Raw genomic sequence first — 21,818 nt, 5'->3', positions numbered from 1 at the left:
GGTATAAAATGTTTGCGCGAAAATAAATCGCACCGCTTCGCGTTCTATTTGCATCAAGTCACAGATTTTTTTCCCGCGCGATTTTTTTACCGCCAGTGCGGATACTCCTATAATATTAAATGTGTTACAGAACTACGAGAAAAATATCGCGCGGTGAAATATCGCTGTGCGGACAAGGCCTAAGCCATTTGTTTTTCTTTGACATTGAGATTGTAGGTAAGGATAATGTGCCGGATCAAGTATCGAGTATAGGAAGGTCGAAAACCCCACTAGAGAAGACGTTATAAACGTCAAGAAAATATTAAAAAAATTTGTGGGAACAAAACAGAAAGACATTTTGTTCAAACGAAACAAACCGATAGAGAATATCGATGCTTACAGTGACTCTGATTATGCTGGAGACCCATTGACGCGAAGAGGCACTTCTGGTTCCGTGCTAATGATAGCTGATGGACCATCCAAGAGGCAGCCTATAGTAGCGCTAGCGTCGACTGAAGCCGAGTACATAGCCGCAGCCGACTGTTTGCAAAGAGGCATTGTATCTCAAATCTCTATTACAGGAAATAACCGGTTTGGACATAAAAATAAATCTGCATGTTGATAACCAAAGTTCGATTCAACTTGTGAAGTCTGGATCCTTCAACAAAAGGTCGAAGCACATAGACGTACGGTACCATTTTATACATCAACACTTCGTGCATGGATTAATAAATATTAGCTACTGTCCCACAAAAAATCAGTTAGCTGACGTAATGTCAAAACCATTGTCAAAAGTAAAATTTGAAAGACACTGTGCAAGATTAATGCATGTATAGAAACATGTGAACATCAGGAGAAGGTGTTGGAAGGTCGTGATGCTGTCCACGTGTAATTGTCTATGATGCACTATATTTGAGTTTGTATTATGTTCCTTTCTTTTGATGTGCGGTGTCATTCGGAATTATATTTTTATTTTCTCATATACAAGTAAACACAATGTGTCAAGTATTTTTACGTTTTAATTAATTGCTATAGCCGCTAGTCCACCCTATCATCCACTCAGTGGGGGTATCTGAAAGAAGAACTGCCCCCTGTAAAAAAAATTGCCAAATAGATAATCTTTACTTTTAAAAAAGCATAGATAGTGAGAGACTGGCAGTATTTTAACACTTAGGCATACCTACATCATTGATGAAAAAAAATATGTATTTGTCAGAAATGTCAAATTCTGATGAAAATCGAAATACTACGATACGTCACTTTCGTTTCAGTAACTGGAGTAATTCAGAAAATTAATTTGATTACAGTTTCTTCTCGAAAATGGCAGCTTCGGGAGGAAACATTGAATGGGCTAATACAGTGAAACCAATTTTAACAGCTCTCTACGGTCCTTTTTTCGATAAAAACGATGCTGTAGAGATAATTCAAGCAGTTATTAAGAGGTATTGAACAGAATTTTCACACTTTTGAAGAAATCGATGCTTTGGTTGCTCCATTTATTGTGCATTATTCATTATTTTAATAGAATTTTCGTTCAATATGAGGTGTCTTCCATATGAGAATATGAGATGAGTTATTATCTTAAAGCTACAAGAAAATCCATTGGGCTTGTGCTTGGGACTACCCGCAATCTAACATTGTTCGAAAATTATTTATTGCTGAATCACTAATGTATTTTTTCCTGAACCCATTTTATCTTGGTGAACTTTACAATTTGAGAACTTTAAAATTTCAACTACTGTATTTATAATACAAGTGAGGCCAGAAAGAGACCCAAAACAAAAATTATTGCAATTTTGACAGTACATGCAATATTTTTTCCAGTGAGAATGAGTTCCAGAATCATGAAGACATGTATGATTTGTTCTACACATGTTTTGCATGTCTTTCTGCACATTTCATCAGTATCAATGCCAATAATTGTAAGTAACAAATTATTGTATTCTTTTATGAAAATCCTTTAAGTACGAAATATTCCTCAAATGAACAAGACGAATGAACAACATACTAGCTATTTCAAGCTGAGATTAACTGAATTTCACCTGCTGGACACAAGCCTATCCAAATTGGTGTGGCATCTTGGTTTTTGGCTCCTCATCTACTATTTACTGGTTTCTTTACATATATAATTACTCTACTTGGCTGCATACAGTCGTGGTCAACTAATTAGGGACATTCTACATAGTGAAGGGCTATAACCGGTTCTGTACATTTAAATATAAAACCCTATTGATTTCTCAGCACCTATTATTTGCATAATGTGGTCCGATTATTATGCTATAAATGGCTGTAAATAAAAGATTTAATAAATAGAAAAAGTATTTAATATCAAAGATTAAACATGTATTAAATATTAAGGTACAATTCTGTAGTGGACATTTAATTAAGGACAGTAAAGTATAATGAAAAATACAGTTACACAAAACTTATAATCTTCAGTGTTATAATATCTTTAACAGCTCCATTTTATTACGTGTAAAATCAGTACCCAGTAGCAAAACTATTGTTAGTAATTACCGCTTGACACCGATGTGGCATAGACATTATCAGTTTCTGACATGTTTCGACAGGAATGTTTGCCCATGCCTCACAAAAAGCTTCATGAAGTTCATCCAAATTTGTATTACGATAAGTGGCAACTTTTTTCTTGATTTCGTGCCAAAGGTGCTCAATTGGGTTGAGGTCCGGGCTATTTGCTGGCCAATCTAGCACCGATACAAACTGACTGGTAAGAAACGACTTGACTGAATGGGCGGTATGTTTAGGGTCGTTATCCTGCTGAAACGTCCATATAATAAGGAGATGCTCCTCAACATAGGGAAGCATAGTTTCTTCCAATATTGCCTTGTATTTATGTTGGTCTAAGTTACCCTGAACTTTCCTCACAGGTCCCACTCCACGTCCAGAAAATGAACCCCATATTTTAATGTTTCCACCGCCATGTTTCACCTGTTTTTTTGTGAATCTTGGATTCATTTCCGCTTTTACAGGACGCCGTACATATTGCCTTCTATCTGAAGAAATCAAATTAACCTTGGCCTCCTCAGAGAAAAGTACATGTTGCCATTGGGCGTAGGTCCAATGTCCATATTTACGTGCAAATGCCAAACGAGCATTTCTATGTTCTTTCTTCAACAACGGTACTTTGCGAGCCACTCTTCTGAAAAACCCTGCTTCTACCAAACGTCGTCGAACGGTCCTTGGTTTGCCCCAAACACTTCGTGTTTAATTAAAATAGAGCCTAGAAACGGATCTTTCTTAGCTAACCTGGTTATCATTCTATCTTCTTGCGGAGCCGTTTTTCTCGATCTTTTTGTTCTGGACACATTTAAAGCTGTGTTATAGTGCTTGAAATGTTGCACTGCATTGCATAGTTTTTGAACAATTTAAATGTTGTGCTATCCTTCGGTATGACCAACCACACTCGACAAACTTCATGATAATTTTTCGTAGAGTTGGATCGCAACTTTTATTTTTGCCCATTTTTCTTCAAAATAATTCTCAAAACTTAAAATAAAACATCTGGATTGCCGCCAAAACGACCACTAAACAATAAAAAAAGAAACAAAAAAGTATTAAAATTCCAATTTTGAGATTAGAACGCAATACCTCAGTGTCCCTAATTAAATTTCCAGCCAGCATTCTTTGAACCAATAGCACTATGATATTGTATCAGCTATACTGTAAAGAGGTTTAATGTTTAAGAAGTTGTTATTGTTTGTATAATCGCGCACATAAATGACTAATTACACTTACATGTAAAAGATATGGAATATTGCTAAGACTCGTTGGAAAATAAATAAAATATTCACAATTTGGCTTAACTAGAGATTGTCCCTAATTAGTTGACCACGACTGTATGTCCATGACGACCTGGACTTAGAGTCCACCAGTCGGCGTCGATGCGTCACTTCGATAAAGCGGCACGACACGAGAACCCACTCATCGTGGCCGCCGGTAACTAGATTCCCGATCCTGTGGAAAGAATGGAAAGCTGTCGACGTCGCCCAAAACACGTCATCTCGGATCCTCCCGATCCACTAACGGTGTTTCTAGGTACTTCAAGCACCGGTCACCGTTCTAGTCGAACCCGTCGCTTGCGACGAAGGGCTCGACGAGTAAATTAACTCTCAGACACAGCCCACTGAGTTTCTCGCCGGATCTTCTTAGTGGGTCGCGTTTCCGATTCGGTGGTAGATTCTGCAAAGCACGACTCTTGCTAGAGTTCGTGTTAGCATCGTCGTCAGGTTTGAGCCCCGTGAGTTCACCTACTAGTTAAGGTTCCGCTGGAATAGCCTCTCTCTAGGCTACCAGCTTAGGTAGGAAAAAAAAAAGCTGCATATGCCTCATACTACTTCTTAAAACACGGGGTCCCACAATGGTTATATCAAAATGAAATGTAGGAAAAGTATCAACAATGTACATCAAATTTAAATGTTTAAAAATTCTCGGTTGTAATTGTTTCAGTACCAAATGACCAGTTAGGCACAGCTCAGGATGCCTTTAAAGTGGTTCTCAAACAAATTTTAAAGAAACTTTCTGAAGCTGGTGATTGCAATGATGAGAATAATCCTACCACCACTGCTGCTCCTAATGTCTCTGTTAAGCAAGTTAGTATTTTATTCCAATGTGTAATCTTATTATAACATATGTATTTGTAACATACAAATTAATGTTTTAAATTAAACTTTTATTTCTACATTACTTAGTGGATGCAGAACACTGAAAAAATTGTCAAATGTTTTTTTATTTTTTATTGCTTAGATGGTTGGACGAGCTCTCACAGCCCACCTGGTGTTATGTGGTTACTGGAGCCCATAGACATCTACAATGTAAATGTACTTTTTAAGCAATTTGAAATGTTGTATTATAGTTTACAATAGCACAATAGAAGTTCTTGCTGCTTCAATTTTGAATTAAACATGTTGTGTGTTAGTATTGCTCACAATATCCTTATAATTATATTTTTCACTGTGCTAGATGGGCAGCTCAGAGCTTAACTAGTATTAAGTTATAACTGGATCGCATAGCCTTAATATAAGTGCCCTCAGCAATGTTCAGGTTGAAATCAGGTTAAAGTCTCAATTTTAACATTAAACTTGACCTACCCTTCAAACTGGAATTCACAATGTTAATTTACTCGCAAAATTAAATTGTTAACTCATTTTAGGCCAAGTTCCAATTAGTTATAATAATTGAAAATGTAGAAGGTAGTTATTAACCAGTTAGTCTAAAAATTCTTTGTAACTTTAACTTAACTGTTTTAGCTCCTTTTACCAATTGTGGGACTATGCGGGATTGATGGTGGAGGCTACCCCCAATCAGACTTAGTCATATTGACTTCATTACTTAAGAATGCAAAATTACCTGCACATGTCAACGTACCAGGTATTTATAAACAATACAATGTTACTGAAGTTGAAACAGTTCTACTTGATTTTAGTTTGCAGTTTGAAAGCAGTATCTGAAAATATATTTCATATTAAATTTTAATTATGCCATTGTAACACTACAAAAAATTTAACAAAGAACAGTACTTTTTTTTTGGTTTAGTAGAGTAGTCATAAAATACATTAAACAACTTCAGTTTGTAAAATACCTTTATCAATGCAATGAGTTTCATTTATAATTTTAGACAATCAAACAACAAAAAGTTCTGTGATCTCAACACCGATATCATCTTTGACATCTCAAACTGCTGCATCAGAGAAACAAGCCCCGTCCAGTGCTCAGCGTCGCTCTGATGCATTATTGGAACAGTTGACTGCACCTTTGCGGAATCCCATAACTTCGGCTATGTCGTCCTCTTCCGCCCCGTCTGCGCCGCTCGCGTCACCTGGAAGCAAGGACAGTGTGGAAAGCAATAAAGATGGCAATGCTCAACAGAATTTTATTGACTTGAAAGTAAGATTTTGTGATATTTTATTGTAAACACGAACGGAAATATAGGTACTTAAGGTAATGTTCAACATGTTGGTCTAGCTATGGGTGTTCCTGACTCTTGATTAAGGGTTCCATGTTGTCTTTGCAGTTGAAACACAAATTATTGTTAGCGAGAATCAACACCTGGACTTACTAATTGTTGTCTTGTGTGTTAATAGTATCTACATATCACGAAGTAGTCTAAGTAAGAACTGTAATGTAAAGTAACAAAACAAAATGTTTGTCAGAAATGGATGACATCAACATGCTCCTCTCTGCTGATGGAGCTGAGAGCGGGTGCTGTTGTGCTGAAAGTGTGCTCATCACTACCGTGTCTACAGCGGTACATGAACAGGTGGCAAACAGCCAAGGAGACATCTTTATCACCTCAGTTCACTGCTGATGCTTCACTGTGAGTTTTTTTTCAATAAACTCGATATTACATTATTTTGATGTTGTTAATTAATATAAAAATTAGAACCAACTTCATTTCAAACTAATTTGAATTATTCCTTTCTCAGCCTTCACTTCTTAGTGAACGAGATCCACGTCTGTCGGCTCGCGTTGTCTCTGCCGTGCCTGGAACCGTTCACGGCTGAACGAATCTCGACTCTGAGTGATGTCAGTGTTTCAGCATTATTCTGCGCTACTGCACAGGTTTGTCACGTCAATACATATAATATGATACATATATATTTTTGTATCACCAATTGTTTTTTTTATTTTTTTTATTGCCTTAGTAGGCAGAGGAGCATATGGTCCACCTGATGTTGAGTGTGTACCGTTGCTAATGGACTTCAGCAATGCCAGGGGCCAAGTCAAATCGCTGATAACCATTAAATAATTTTATGTTACTTATATCCAGTTTCGTTACTAAAATGATTTATTCAGGTAAAATTTATTTTTTTCAACAGGCATCACTTCATCCCAAAGATGAAGAATATGAGCAGCAGATTGCCACATTAGTTGAGAGTGCCCTTAGTCTGTACAATACAGTTGGAGAAACATTCAGACAGTCTACCCGCGCCGGTGGATATGTAAGTTGTATACATACATAGTATAATATATGTGTAATGAAACACATTGTTTTTTTATTTTCATCTTAAATAGTTTTACTATTAATATTTTATTAATTTAGGTATATCAAAACCACCTCATGATTGGCGCATGGGTATTGCTCTGCGGTCTTCATCACGCGTTAGGTGGTGCACCCATACCTTCCGTCGTACCTGGGAAGAGCCCAGCTAAGGTGCCGTCCAGACCTTACAATCTTACTAAAATGTAAGTTATAATGTGTACATCCCTATTTGTTATCCCTCATCATGGACCTCTGGGGGCTCCACGTCGGGCACCACTAATAACGACGACGAAGAAGAAAAAACAATTACTACTACTTCTCTATCCTTTCGTAATAATAAAATTAGGATTCGGAGTTCAAAAATCGAAAAAAAATGAGACATACAATATGAACGTGATTAATTAATATATAAACGTAGTAAGACATCAAGTACTTCCGAATTTGAAATATGTGCTTACGCGTGGAGCATAATTATACATTCACCGATTCAAATGATTGGCAACAAAGAAATATTGCATGGAATACCATCGCCCTCTGTGTACAACGCTTGATTGCTTTCATATCTTCTTGCAAATACCTATAATGACTGCCCAATAGAAGGCCTAATATCCCCAAGTGCAGGGGAAGTTAACCAAGTGTCTGTCATAATACTATACTGAAACCTTAAAACTCATATCTCAAGGTGGGTGGCGGCATTTACGTTGTAGATATCTATGGGCTCCTGTAACCACTTAACAAAATAAAAAAATAAATAAATACCAGGTGGGACTGTGAGCTCGTCCACCTATTTAGGAAAGAATTTTTTTTAAAAAAATAGTGTAATTCCATAACGAATATGTTGAATGAGGCCTCCCTTGTGTGATTATGGTGAGGTCGGTGAGTGGCTCTACAGTAAGTGTGCGTGCAGGCAACAAGGCGTCAGTGCAGTCTGGGTGGCGCTGGGCGGGCGCTGCTTGGCTTGGACGGGCGCGCTGCTGTCGGACGCGCGGCTTGAGGCGCTGGGCGGGGGCGTGGTGGGAGGCTCGCCGGCTCCGCTGCGTTTACTCGCGCAGCACTCCGCGCACCAGCGGGAACTGCGACTCGCGGCCGCCGCACCTCTACATCAGGTATTTTATCAAGCGAAAGGAACCGATGTACTCACGGCTCACCAACTTTTTGTCCTTAGTGAAACCATCAAAATGGATGTAAAAGTCTTTGGACATAAGTCAAACGTACCTAATCCTATTTTTTGCTTACAAAACAGAAAAATAATAATTTGAAACAGCCACATCAATCAAGCTGTTCCCAAGTGCTACACCGTGATACATGTGGAAATTTTTATTCATGACATAGATTTAAGGGAGTAGAATTAGATTATACACCACTAAAGTTTTAAAACAAACATATTTTGTTTCCAAAATGTAAATAATGCATTTGTAAAGTTGACAATGGAAATATGTATAGAAATATTGTAAATAATAAATAATTAAAAAATAAAAATTAAATAAATACAACAATCCATTTCAATCCATTTCCACTAAGGCAGTAGGATGTGATAATCTGCAGCTTCAAATGTTCACACTTATCATGGAGGAACTTGCTCCTATCCTTTGCCACATAATAAATTTTTCTCTTGAGTCCAGTTCCTTTCCGTCACTTTGGAAAAAGGCTCATGTCCTACCCTTGCCTAAAATTGCAAAACCTTCTTCTTTATCCCATTACCGTCCTATCTCTATTCTCCCGATCTTTTCCAAAGTCCTCGAGAGCATTGTTCAAAAACAACTTTCTTTTTACCTCTCTTCGAATAACCTACTGAGTCCGTATCAATCTGGATTCCGTCCAGGTCACAGCACTGTCACCGCGTTGGTGAAAATCACCGATGATATTCGCTTGGCCATGGAGCGGAAATCAATTACTATTTTGGTTTTACTGGACTTCAGCAATGCTTTTAATTCAGTTGATTTTGACATTCTTCTCGGTATCCTATCCTCTCTTAATGTCTCGTCTTCGGTAATTCAGTGGTTTAATTCTTACCTCCGTGGACGCTCGCAGTCGGTTCGCTACGAAGAGTCTTTCTCTGAGTGGTGTGACCTCACTGCGGGTGTTCCACAGGGTGGCGTACTTTCTCCTCTCCTCTTCTCTGTCTTTATAAACACAATTTCTCAATCTATATCTTCACACTTCCATCTCTATGCAGACGACTTGCAGCTATATCGCCATACGAGGGTTGCTGACGTTGGGGCTGCCATTTCGGCAATCAACGTGGATCTCTCTGCGATTTACAACTGGGCAAAGTCCTTTGGTCTTTTGGTGAATCCTTCGAAATCGCAAGCTCTCATTGTTGGTGGTAGGTATATGTGCGGCCTTCTCGATTACAGCTCGTTAGCGCCCATCCTCTACGACAACGTTCCGATAGCGTATTCGAAATGTGTAAAAAATCTAGGTTTATACATCGACAGTCACCTCTCGTGGATTAATCACGTTTCCGAAGTAAGCAGAAAAACTGTTTACTCCTTTCAGTCTCTGAAACGCCTTCAAAAATTCTTGCCTCTTCGCACTAAAATTTCTCTTGCCCAAACGCTTTTACTTCCTCTTCTCGATTATGCTGATATCTGTTTTCTAGATGCTTCTGAATTGCTTTTAGATAAACTCGAACGTCTGCAGAATTTGTGCATCCGCTTCATTTTTGGTCTCCGGAAGTATGACCATGTGTCTGATTTCCGGGCTGAGCTGGGGTGGCTGCCGATTAGGCGACGTCGTGATTGCCACATTCTCTCTTTTCTCTATTCTATTCTTCACAATCCCGATGCCCCTATCTATCTCCGTGAACGCTTTGAATACCTGATTCCTGACGGCAAAGTTAGTCGACAAGCCACATCTCTTCTTTTAAAAACTCCCATTCACAGCTCTAGTCGCTATAGTGGCTCTTTCACAATACAAGCAGTGCGATTATGGAATTCTCTCCCTCAACCTATTCGTGCTAGTTCCTCTCTAGAAGTTTTTAAGAGTCAAATGAAGAAACATTTCCTGTCACTGTAATTGTATTTAAGTTATTGTTTTATGTATGTTTATTTATATGTATTTTTCATTTTATATATATATATATTTTTTTTTTAAGCTTATTTTAAAAATCATGCTTTAATAGCTTTTATATTGTACACTATTCCCCTCTTATACATCGTATTTCACTCTGCTATTGGTTTGCTGGAAGAAAACTCATGAATGAGTTAAGCTCGCCTTTGTACATTGATTTAGACATTCTTTAAATCTGTTTTTTATTGTATTTTCTTTGTGTGTACAATAAGTATAAATAAAAAAACAAGTATTAAAATCTAAATTCTCAATAAATATGTACTTTACAGCTTCTGGTTGCTCTTGGTGTTGTATGTTATCGCAAGGCGACTAACTTGAAACGTGCTGTGGTACAAAAACAACAACTTGATGCCGATCCTGACCGCTCAGACTCCACAGTATACTTCCAGGATATGATACTGTGCTCAGAGGACTCTGAAACTGACGATGGTATGATGACCAATGGATAATAAATTATTATTTTTAGCTGTAAGATATGACATCCCTTGATCTGTCTGAATAATAAAAAAAAAAATATTTTTGCATTTTCCAAAAAAATTTAAAGTTTTTGTTACTCGACTTCATCATCATGGACATATTCGCTGTCGAATCGGGAACTATGGTTTTTATTTCTAAAGTATACGAAAGAAGTTTTTTTTTATTATTTAAAAATATTCCATAATCTTGTCCAATTTTTTTTCCATAAGAGCCCCATTTGCGCTATTACAAATATATTGAGACCAAAATAACCGAAACAGTGTTACATTTTCATTTTTCTATGTATCATAATATAATTTGTGAGGTTTCCAATAGAAATGTGAAAAACATAAAATATTTTAACACATTTTTTTTGTTATAGACTTTGCTATATTAACGCTTTATATGTAACAAAAAGTAATAGTAATCATAGGTTCAGTAATGGTAATCTAATTAATTGTTATAATTTTAACAAGTCAACCTATAAAAATATAGTAATTTACTGCTTGTTTTTTCTAATACATATTTGTGTGCATGTTAGATAAGTGGTGATTGGTGATTGACTGTGAATCGTTTGTTAAAATATTGACACCAGCATACTCATACACAGAAGACAGCGAGCCTCTGTTCGGTCTGTGGTTCGAGTCGACGCTGGTGGCGCCGGACGCGGTGGACAGCGGACTCGTCCGCGCCTCCACGGACGGAGACGACACCGACGGAAACGGAAAATCCCTCGCTATTGTACCTGATAAAGCAGAACCTTATTCTGTGAGTAACATTTAATTTGTTGAAAGTATGTTTGATTGTTTGAAAATTAGCGGCCTTAACACAGCTTTGCGTATTTTATTTATGCTAATAGCAATACTAAATATTTTTGCAGACTTTATAGTTTTGAATTCAAATTAATATCCTTATATTATTTTTTTAGTACATAACATTGGCCACGGAAGTCTTCATACTTCTAAACGACGAGATAATAAGCGAAGGTTCAGAACGCCTTGGGCAGCAGTCACTACAGCTGCACGAGGCTCACCAGGCCCTGCTGGCCGCACTCGCTAAGGATCTAGACCGGGAAACTGCACGTACAGACACAGGCAAGGAATATTCTAGAAGTTTATAATTTTGGTACTCTTGATTAAAGGTGACTCACTTTAGTAAAATATAGCATTGAGGTACCTGTAGAAATAATTACATTTTATATTTTGCAGGAACGATTTCCGCATGCTTCGGCACACGTCTCGGGACACGGTATGCTGCGTTTAGCGCAAGCCTAGTTCGTTATTTACACAATTTGACTGGATCGCCTGCATTCTCATCCCTCCAACCTGCGTTACACCAGCAGCTGTTGTCAGGTGGATCTGACAGAAATAACATGACCCCATTACAAGTGAGTATCTGTGCAGTGGATGACTTGATAGACACAAAGTTAATTGAATTATTAATACAGTAAAGTACCAATTAATGTTTTGTGACCGGAATTCCGTATTAGAAATTTATATAAGTAGTATTTATATAGACATTTTACATATTGTTTAGATTTAAAATAGAAATTGACTAATTTACTTAGGTCGGTCCTCGTGTGGTGAAACTTTTGGGAAGCATGATCTTGAGCAAGCCGGCGGCGGAGCGCGAGAATGCTATCCTAGCGATGTGGCACAAGATCGTGAACACACTGCAGGAGTGCGCCCTGCAGCCACAACCCTCACAGGACCACGATTATGAGGGTACGTTAATACATTATGATTACTTTTAAATTTAAGGGTTTTTCTTTATCATATTAGACAAGGTTATAATAATAATAATAATAATAATAATAATAATAATAATATACATGGCTTTTTTATGAGGTATACAATAACAATATTCCCTGACTTTTATGCTAGGAAAACCTGTGTTACAAAAGTCAGTGGTTCAGTGCTAGGTCACCAGGTAAAGAAAGTTAACCAGGAAGAACGATCTGTAAGAATATAGTACGTACGTGTGTGAGTGTATGTGTGTTAGTGTGTTTGTGTGTGTGTATGTTAGGGAAGTTTTCGACTCATAAAGATACCGTCGTACCAACATCATAATATAATGTTTACAATTTTATTCAATGACATATTGATGACATTATTGCACCCGAGCATTTTTGTTTTGAAACTACTTTTGAAGTATACAGAAGAAATCTATCTACTCATGATCAAATTAGTGTTCATTTTTAACATGCCTTATTTGTTATTTGCAGATCTGAATGTTGAACACGCACAACTGCTAGTTTATCTGTTCCACTCATTAACGCTAATGCAGAAGAAATCGGTATTGCTTATGACTTCCAATGCGATCATAAAGGTAAAAAAATAGCTAGTCATATCGAATCGTTTTTATAACTTTAAAATATCGTTTAATTTTGTCGAATTTTGTGTTTAGGTGGTGGAAACTTTGGGTATAAACGACAGGAAAAAGGCTATGCATACGTTGCCGCATCAACTGATGTTGGCCACAAGACTGATGCTGCTACTAGAGTATCTCATGAGACATCTGTATGATGCACCACAGATGTTGTTGCAACAGGTGAATCTTATTTTTTTTGAGACTTTTTTTCCACTTACGGCTTAACACGTAATCTGCTGACTCAAACATTCTTAATCTATGATTTTATTGTGTCTTATTAATTTCCTTATTTTGTCGAAAATCAAAATTAGTATCTTTGCCGAAAAATAATTGAGAACTAATCTTCAACTACTTAGAAGATCATGGATTCTAAATTATTAAGTTTTGTGAATAACTAACTGGATGATCATTTGACTTTCAGATTGAATGGAACCTAGTAATAGCACCGGGTCTAGCTCAACCAGCCCCGGAAGCCAATGCTAACGGCAATAAAAATACAACCAACGGCCTCCTAAAGGCTCGCATCTACTGCGAAGTGCCTCTTATCGAACAGGCATACAGAAGACTGTCCCAAGACGAGACCTCTATGAGACCCAAGTTTTATGCATTAACAAGTGCGGAGATTAATAATCAGGTAAAATACATTTTTCTCCTACCTACGTCGAAAGTCCGGTTTTCGTCCCGCTGTACAGAGAAGAAAGTCTTAACTTTTTCTCCCTGGGTACTGACAAGCGCGTTAGTGTCTACGTCTGCTCTCACGCACCTAAAATTCCCCGCCATTGTTGTGCTCGGGTAATTTGCAATATTGTGTTTAGTGTAAAAGTGAAATAAACCAAAGGCAATAAAATTTAATAGTGAAGTATTAAACAAATATGAGTTCATCAGACAGTTCTTATTCAATCAGTAGTAGTTTATTTAAAAATTAAAAAACAGTTAAATTTTTACATGCGGGAGGAAATGTCCAACTTGTCTCCTTTGGTACACAATGTACTATTTAAGTACCTATCAATTAAATTACTATTTAGTTCTTTGCTAAAAGTTAATACGGTTCTTTGCAGGAAAACCCGAAATTTGATGGTCTGGCGTGCAACTTTGTATTGGGTACTCCCCACAAATTGAAATATCCTTTACTACTCGATGCTCTATTGTCATTGTTGAATTCGGCTTGTATCTGCGACAATCCGATGTATTTTGCATCGACAGTGGCTTTGTCGGCTGCACACTATTGTTTTCAAACAGCTTGGAGGTAAGTTTTAAAGCTGGAACATGAATAGCTAAAGTTGTGTAAGTTTTAACAGCAAATAAAAATGAATAATTATTATAGGCTGGTCATCAGCATGCCACCCGCCACTCCTCACATGGACAAGCTTCAGGCGGGTACAAACGCTGACTTGCCGTCGCCACTTCCACTCCACGCCATCATATGGGCTCCGCGGGCAGACAACAAGAAAGTTTTCAACCCCTGGCTCAAGGATGCTCTTGTCAAACAAGGAATGTATACTCAGGTAAATCTAATTAATTACAAAAAATATTCTATACTAATATTATAAAGCAGAAGAGTTTGTTTGTTTGAACGCTCTCTAATCTCAGGAATTACTGGTCCGATTTGAAAAATTCTTTCAGTGTTAGATAGCCCATTTATTGAGGAAGGCTATAGGCTATTTAACATCACGGTAAAACCAATACAAGCGGAGCACCAATAAAGAATGTTTCAAAATAGGGGTTTAAATAGCTATAATACAATTTTTTTTTTAATTTCTACATAAATGAAGTGGGGGTAAAATTTAGCGTTATGCCAAAGTAACTATTCCACGCGGACGGAGCCGCGGGCAAAAGTCAAACAATAATACCAATACTGCTAAATAAATGTTTGTTTTTATTATTTTTAATAGTACGCTGAGAACTTATTGGCCGGTGTCAGCGCATCGTGCGACAATATAAAGTATACAACGTGGCTGGCTTCTGAAACAATAAAACATTTAAAACAGAATATTACAAGTAAGTAATCCTTGCAGATGTTTTTCGTATTGCTCAATTGGGACAAGGAGTTCACCACCAGCTTTATGTTAAGTGGTTACCGAAGCCAATGAGAGATGAGGTTGAAATATCAATAGTATTGTATAGTGGCTATTTCAGCCGTCGAACCGCAACGCATCACTGCATAGCCGCAAAAATGTGAAGGTAATGGTACCGTTGCTGGCTTACAACGCATCGTAGCACTAGTATAACGCAAAATTAGAATTTTTACTGGTTTGGTGTTGTTACTTTGTCGTGAAAGTCTGGGATTATGATGTGTCAAGTACGTATACCTTTCATTAAAAAGTTCTATTACTATTATAGCTATCGGCTTACCTTCGCTCTTGGATGTAATATCGTGCGACGCTGCACTGGTGAGATTGAAAACGTGTCTCGGTGAATCTGCCGCAGTAGAGGCTCATCAGTTCATGCCGGACCTGTTGAGTCTACTGGAAACATTGATGGAATGTTGTCGGTGAGTCGTCCGATTATTATCTAGTGATTCTAGAGACCACTAGAAGCTTCAGTTGGATTACAATAATGGTTATCCTACATCTAAAATCGAAATGGACATGATTGCTTCTGGATAAAAATAGGATATACCAACCTGTCCCTGTGCAAGCTTGAGCTTGTATATTGCACTAGCATTTCATACATTACTAATGTTTTTTGTTTATAAACCTACCTTCTTTATTGGCGGATGTTTGATATGACTGATTCGATCGGTACCAGACTTCACAAGATCGTCCAATTTGTAGGCCAATTTAAAGATTCCCGGAACATACAGACATCGAGTTCTGTATAATTAGGATAAAATGCTTATATATATTTTTTTATTACAATAACGCCACGTTAACTGGTCCCGTGCTAAGTTCGAAAAGAACTTTATATCTCGAGGTGGGTGGCGCATTTACGTTGTAGATGTCTATGGGCTCCAGTAACCACTTAACACCAGGTGGGCTGTGAGCTCTTCCACCCGTTTAAGCGATAAAAAAAAAAAAGAACTTGTGTTCCAGGTACCAGATAACGGAAAGAAATGTAAGATTTTTATTATGTATATACACATACATATATTTAATATACATCCATAACCCTGGAAAATACATTTTATGTTTATTATACAAATATCTTGCCATGGCGGGATTCGAACCCGGGATCCCCTTGTGTGACCATGTTATTTTCTTTTTTTGTTATTGCTTAGATGGGTGGACGAGCTCACATCCCACCTGGTGATAAGTGGTTACTGGAGCCCATAGACATCTATAACGTAAATGCGCCACCCACCTTGAGATATAAGTTGTAAGGTCTCAGTATAGTTACAACGGCTGCCCCACCCTTCAAACCGAAACGCATTACTGCTTCACGGCAGAAATAGGCAGGGCGGTGGTACCTACCCGCGCGGACTCACAACAGGTCCTACCACCAGTAATTACGCAAATTATAATTTTGCGGGTTTCATTTTTATTACACGATGTTATTCCTTCACCGTGGAAGTCAATCGTGAACAATTGTTAAGTACGTATTTCATTAGAAAAATTGGTACGCGCCTGAGATTCGAACATCGGTGCATCAGTCAACACGTATGCACCGGACGTCTTATCCGTTACCGGCCACGACGACTTCACTTACCACTACACCAGACGGCATTGTTCTCAGATTGAGCGCCGGACAAGTTTTGGAGAACCTGATGGAGGGCGTCGTGTGCAACGCGCGGTCTGCGTACGTGAACAACGTGCGGCTGCAGGTGTGCGGCACGTCGGCGCCGCTGGGCACGGCGGCCGGCAGCACGCCCCCGCCCGCGCTGGGCGCCTGGCTGCGCGCGCACCTGCCGCCCGCCGCCGCCGCCGCGCTCGACAAGATGGCCAACCCGCCGCCGCTCGTCAACCTGGTAACTCATCTCCCTTATCTGCCACCGCCGCTGCCACATTCCGTGTATAGTAGAGTTCAAGGAGGGCTGTGTTGGATGCTTGGGTTTCTTGAATGAAACGTCCAAATTGACCAAAATTCCTAGGCGTTAACAGGCTGGCTGCCTATCTTTGTGTTGAAAAATGTGTGACTGGCACGATAGATACCGTTATTGCTTCTTCTTCGTGAAGCCACATCGAAAATTGTAATTGCGCCAAAAAAAAAACAAGCATAATGGGGATTTTGAAAAAAAAAAAAAAATTAAAAAAAGACTTCATTTACAAACAGCATTTTGATTATAAAATTATAAAGTGGGTAATAATTCAGATCATAGTCTCAATAGAACACGAGCGCCAATTTGGACTCTTTCTGATCTTTTATTTAATAATTTAACAGCAGAATTGTTTACAAGTTAAGCAACTGCTTATGATTGTCCTCCTTTAACTCTACCTTACTCCATAGCACGGTATGCTATTTGCTTCGTAAAATCCATAAAGCATGTGCTGAAGTGTAAACCTTGCATGCGCTGTGTAAAAGTTCCAGGATTTAAACAGTAAAGGTAGATCTATCACTGACACCATTAGACTTAGCGTCAATATATTTTATATTTCATTTATTTACTAAATCGCTTTATAAACAGAGCAGAAAAGTAATCTGAATTATTTTGTGTTTATCTGTTTATGTGTATATAATATATACATATACGCGAGCGCAATGTGCCTTACACTTCCATTCAACTCGTATTTTGAGTCATTCTTACATATGCTCAGACTACATGCAACACGCTACATCCATTATACTTATGAATATAGAAAAAAAAAACCGTAGCCCCTACCCACTATAGTAGATCCTATTTCGAACTCCTGATTGATTGAGGTTCAGTTGAGCTAATAACTCATTTAAAATGTTGAATCAAATGCAAGTTGTACTCAGTTGAAGTAGATTAGTTGTGTCTATGTATGTTGTATTGTTGGACCCTATATGCCTATGCCTACCTTTAATGTGCCCTCGTGTAATAAAATAATAAAAATTGTAAATACTAATAAGAAAACTCGTTGCAGTTTCGTTTTTTGCTGCAAATTTTTGGAACGCAGCTTTATAGGATCGAGCTTTTGTGCTCGTTAGCTTTTATATAACATGTTAATCGCTTTTATTGTATATTATGTTGAATACCAGTTGGGCTGCTGTTAACAGTCATAATAATATACATTTGTATCCTGAGGTGATTTATGTTAGATTTATTCAGATCGATTTCCGATGCTGTTTTGCAGTTTTGCTTGTCTACATAAATGTTTAAATAGACTCAAAACGACTGATTATATCTAATAGTTTGCTTAGTTCAGTGGATCTTAGTTCCGTGGAGATATCACACGCATCTTACAAGTTCAATCTTACGTGATCTAGCTTAAATTAGTATTTTGTTATCACTATCATACATTTTCATTTAAACGACAAAATTATTCTTTTATTCATTAGCTTACAAAGGCAGACAACCTTGCGGATCTTATTATGATGGTAAGTAGTGACCGTGGCTCATGGCTAACGCCATCGAAATGCCACGGACCAATGTAAACCTCTTACGACTAATATTCATCTGATTCTCACATTTTTAATATGCGATTGTGTCTAACGTTTTCTTTCATTTTTAGGCATTTTACGCTTCTCACATTATACCATCTGAGAGCGCCGTCCTGAAGCTAGTGTCGCAGCACTGCGAGTCGATAAGTGCCAACACGAAATACTCTATTGGACTGTCCCTTATGATGCTGTCCTACTCCGCGGCTAAACTACTCGAGCTGGGAGCGAATAAGCTGACAGATAGCCTCGAACTTACTAGAAGGACATTGGAGCTAATTGTCCCGGCCTTGGTACGTTTTCAAACTGTCAATACTTTCCCGTCACTACATAGTATAAAAAAAAGTCGCTTTCTCTGTCCCTATATCCCTATGTATGCTTAAATCTTTAAAACTACGCAACAGATTTTGTTGCGGTTTTTTTAATAGATAGAGTCATTGAAGAGGAAGGTTTATATGTATAATAACATCCATTAAATAGTGGAGAAATCAATAATAAATTACAGTTTCCGAAGCGAAGCGAGGGCGGGTCGCTAATAAAGTAATTTGATTCTATACTTTGTAATGACATTGTCGATGTTGTTTCATAGACTGACGCTCGTTTGGAATTCATGGCGGAATCACTAGGCGCCACTATCAACATACTAGTGCCACAAGTTGTCAGAGCGGAACAGCTAATCCATGAGCACATTTTAAAGACAACATATCCTGTACTTGTCGAATATCTCTTGCCTTCGACGGAAAAAATATTGAAACATATGGTAAGTTTAAAACTATTCAATTGTCTTATTACATGTTTTAGGTTCGATATTGCGATGATGTTTGAAAAATCAAATAATGATATGTAGACGTTGTCAGAAATAACTAACTCTTCAGTCTTATTGGTTCTTGTTCTGTTGACCAGGTAAAGTACTGGGAGAAGATTCTAGACCGACAAGCCGGCCGACTCGCGTACGAGTACGTGTTCTGTGAAAACTCCGGTTATTCTCTAGGAAGAATATTAATATCATCGCCGAATGCAAGGAGTACATATTCCGAGAGAGTAATTAAGTGAGTTTCGATTCTATTAAATAAAACAATTATTCTTTATTACGACTGTTTATTGTACACACAGTTAAGACAATAAAATAATTGCGAAAAGTTATAAAAAGGCGAGCTTAACTCAACAATTGAGTTATCTACCAGCTAACCGTTCTTAAAGAGGGAAAGCTTTACATAATAATAATAATAAAAAAATTATTAATCTAACACCAGTCTCATTTTGCGAATCCATGCAAAGTACATAATAAAGTGTTTTTTATGTCACAGACTGTTCATCAAAATATTCAGTGGATGTGAAAGCTCCGAACTGAGCAGCAGCTTGTGCGTGTCTGTGTGCCAGTTCATCGGAGTCGCCGACCAGCAGGAGCTAGGTACTCTCCTCTCTCATATCTGTGTGGGAGCGCCAGGTTAGTACGGTTAACGGGGCTCACGTTATGTTTTTTGTTCAGAATATTTTATTGAGAAGATTATCCCTGTTTTTATGTTCAAAATTTTACTCGGCTGCTATAAACGACATTTAACCCTTTGACTGCCGTGTAGGTCACAGGTGCACTACGCAGCGCACTGAAGTAATTATGTCGATTTCTGTTACTAAAGCGCCCGGATTGCCTTCTTTTGTTGGTTAATGTATGGTTTAGTCTTTTAAGTCTCTTAGAAATAGATTCATTCTCAGTATCGTTTGGATTTGTCTCTCCCAGAGTCTACTAGATATTCCGGCGCCTCAGTAAGAAGATAAGAAGTAATAGAGAAGAGAATTGCTTCAGTGCGCCGCGTAGGTCACCGGTGACCTACACGGCAGTCAACGTGTTAAAAGACACAAATTATTGTTTTTTTTTGTTTTTCGGTTGCAGTGGCGACAAATGGCAATACGGCCACTGCGAATGGGACTCCGACCGAAACAGAGCTGGCGACGCCCACGTCCTCAGCCCCCGACACGCTACTGAACCCGGTGTCGACGGTGCTGCACAACGCGCTGAGCCGCGTGCTGCGCTCGGCCAGCGACGCGCCGCCGCAGCGCCACGACGCGGACGTGCCCGTCGATGTGTTCGACACGCCGTAAGTTTGCGTCACTTACCAACGATTCTAGTACTAAAATTTTGGTACTTTTTACTGGTGGTAGGATGTGCTGTGAGTCCGCACGGGTAGGTACCAACGCCCTTCAGCGCGCACTGCGGTACCGTAGATCTGGTGTAGCCGGTGTGGTGGAGCTCGATGGGGTTTACGTTACCCCCCTTGACCGAGTATCCGTAAATGGATTCCTCAGAGTTAAAGAAAAAAGGTACCACCACCCTGCCTATTTCTGCCGTGAAGCAGTTATGCGTTTCGGTTTGAAGAGTGGGGCAGCCGTTGTACTGTAAAAACACTTTAGCGGTAAGCAGCGGCTTGGCTCTGCCTCTGGCATTGCAGAAGTCCATGGGCGACGGTAACCACTCACCATCAGGTGGGCCGTATGCTCCTCTGCCTGCAAGGGCAATAAAAAAAAAACAGCTCATGTCTCAAGGTGGGTGGCGGCGTTTACGTTATAGATGTCTATGTGCTCCGGTAACCACTTAACATCAGGTGGGCCGTGAAATCGTCCACCATCTAAACAAAAAAAAAATTGGCTTCAGCATAGTTTCAAAGTTAGAAAAGAAATTGAACTAATTATTTTGGTTTTAGTTCTCCAGCACCGAGACCACAATCAGAAATTGCTCAACAGTCTGGTAATTCGGGTAAGTTGCGTATTATTAATCAATACATAATTGAAGCGTTTCACGTGTACTTATTCTGTGTATTATCCAGGGAATTTAAATACAGATGATAATTGCTTAATATATATTTGAATTATCCATTGGTGAGAACATTTCAATATAGTAACATTCTAATCTAGTTGTTATCTTTTTTTAATAAAGCATATAATGTTTATCAGAAACGAGTAGTTGGTCGGAGGGTAAAGACGGTCCTCCTGCCACAAGCGTCGCGCCCACCGCCTCCGTGGAGACGCCTCCCGCCCCTCTCACCGACGTGGCCAATGACAATGCCACGCTACTTTCTGCTCTCTGCAAACATGTCGTACTGCATTGGTGAGTAATTTTGATATTTAGTCGAAACTAAAACGCCTATTAAATATTTATATATATTGTGACGTACCTAACCTAACCTAACTTACCTAAAAATTTAGAGAAAGTATTACTTATTATTACTTATTTCTAAAATTGCACAGATTAGGAGATTTAATAACGAGAGTCTTATAATATTATTAAAATTAAAACCAGCCTTTTGCCTTAACATCGAAAAATATACTTCACAAATCAAAAGATAAACATACATACAGAGGATAAATCCCAAATCACTGAAAATAAATAGATAAAATTTATTATAAATATTAAAAACAAAAGATATCGATCTCATTTTCATAAGGCCAT

General features: G+C 38.4%; 1 protein-coding gene across 5 annotated transcripts in view; it reads left to right on the top strand.

Annotated features, from left to right (window-relative positions):
• The first annotated feature begins 848 nt into the window (after positions 1–848).
• Positions 849–21,818, top strand: part of LOC101739972 (protein purity of essence) — a 68,456-nt gene continuing 47,486 nt past the window's right edge. For 2 of the 5 annotated variants that reach the window (XM_038016106.2, XM_062672434.1), the window contains exons 1-30: positions 1,172–1,421; positions 1,804–1,901; positions 4,447–4,589; positions 5,247–5,367; positions 5,615–5,883; positions 6,150–6,313; positions 6,423–6,558; positions 6,816–6,938; positions 7,040–7,182; positions 7,887–8,085; positions 10,321–10,480; positions 11,103–11,275; positions 11,436–11,601; positions 11,716–11,894; positions 12,075–12,231; positions 12,732–12,835; positions 12,914–13,057; positions 13,299–13,511; positions 13,936–14,123; positions 14,202–14,382; positions 14,770–14,875; positions 15,218–15,368; positions 16,550–16,781; positions 18,448–18,666; positions 18,963–19,133; positions 19,277–19,422; positions 19,681–19,820; positions 20,265–20,469; positions 21,073–21,125; positions 21,323–21,476. In XM_038016106.2, coding sequence (XP_037872034.1) covers positions 1,300–1,421; positions 1,804–1,901; positions 4,447–4,589; positions 5,247–5,367; positions 5,615–5,883; positions 6,150–6,313; positions 6,423–6,558; positions 6,816–6,938; positions 7,040–7,182; positions 7,887–8,085; positions 10,321–10,480; positions 11,103–11,275; positions 11,436–11,601; positions 11,716–11,894; positions 12,075–12,231; positions 12,732–12,835; positions 12,914–13,057; positions 13,299–13,511; positions 13,936–14,123; positions 14,202–14,382; positions 14,770–14,875; positions 15,218–15,368; positions 16,550–16,781; positions 18,448–18,666; positions 18,963–19,133; positions 19,277–19,422; positions 19,681–19,820; positions 20,265–20,469; positions 21,073–21,125; positions 21,323–21,476 — 4,760 coding nt within the window. In that variant the 5' untranslated portion in view covers positions 1,172–1,299. Of the gene's footprint in view, positions 868–1,171; positions 1,422–1,803; positions 1,902–4,446; positions 4,590–5,246; positions 5,368–5,614; positions 5,884–6,149; positions 6,314–6,422; positions 6,559–6,815; positions 6,939–7,039; positions 7,183–7,886; positions 8,086–10,320; positions 10,481–11,102; positions 11,276–11,435; positions 11,602–11,715; positions 11,895–12,074; positions 12,232–12,731; positions 12,836–12,913; positions 13,058–13,298; positions 13,512–13,935; positions 14,124–14,201; positions 14,383–14,769; positions 14,876–15,217; positions 15,369–16,549; positions 16,782–18,447; positions 18,667–18,962; positions 19,134–19,276; positions 19,423–19,680; positions 19,821–20,264; positions 20,470–21,072; positions 21,126–21,322; positions 21,477–21,818 lie in introns of those variants that run through there. The other 3 variants (XM_062672431.1, XM_062672432.1, XM_062672433.1) reach the window with 3 other exon arrangements.

The sequence above is a fragment of the Bombyx mori genome, chromosome 15 (assembly GCF_030269925.1).
Source record: "Bombyx mori chromosome 15, ASM3026992v2".
In the NCBI taxonomy this organism is placed as follows: domain Eukaryota; kingdom Metazoa; phylum Arthropoda; class Insecta; order Lepidoptera; family Bombycidae; genus Bombyx; species Bombyx mori.
Note: the sequence above shows the minus strand (reverse complement) of the source record. Positions and strands in the feature narration are given on the sequence as shown.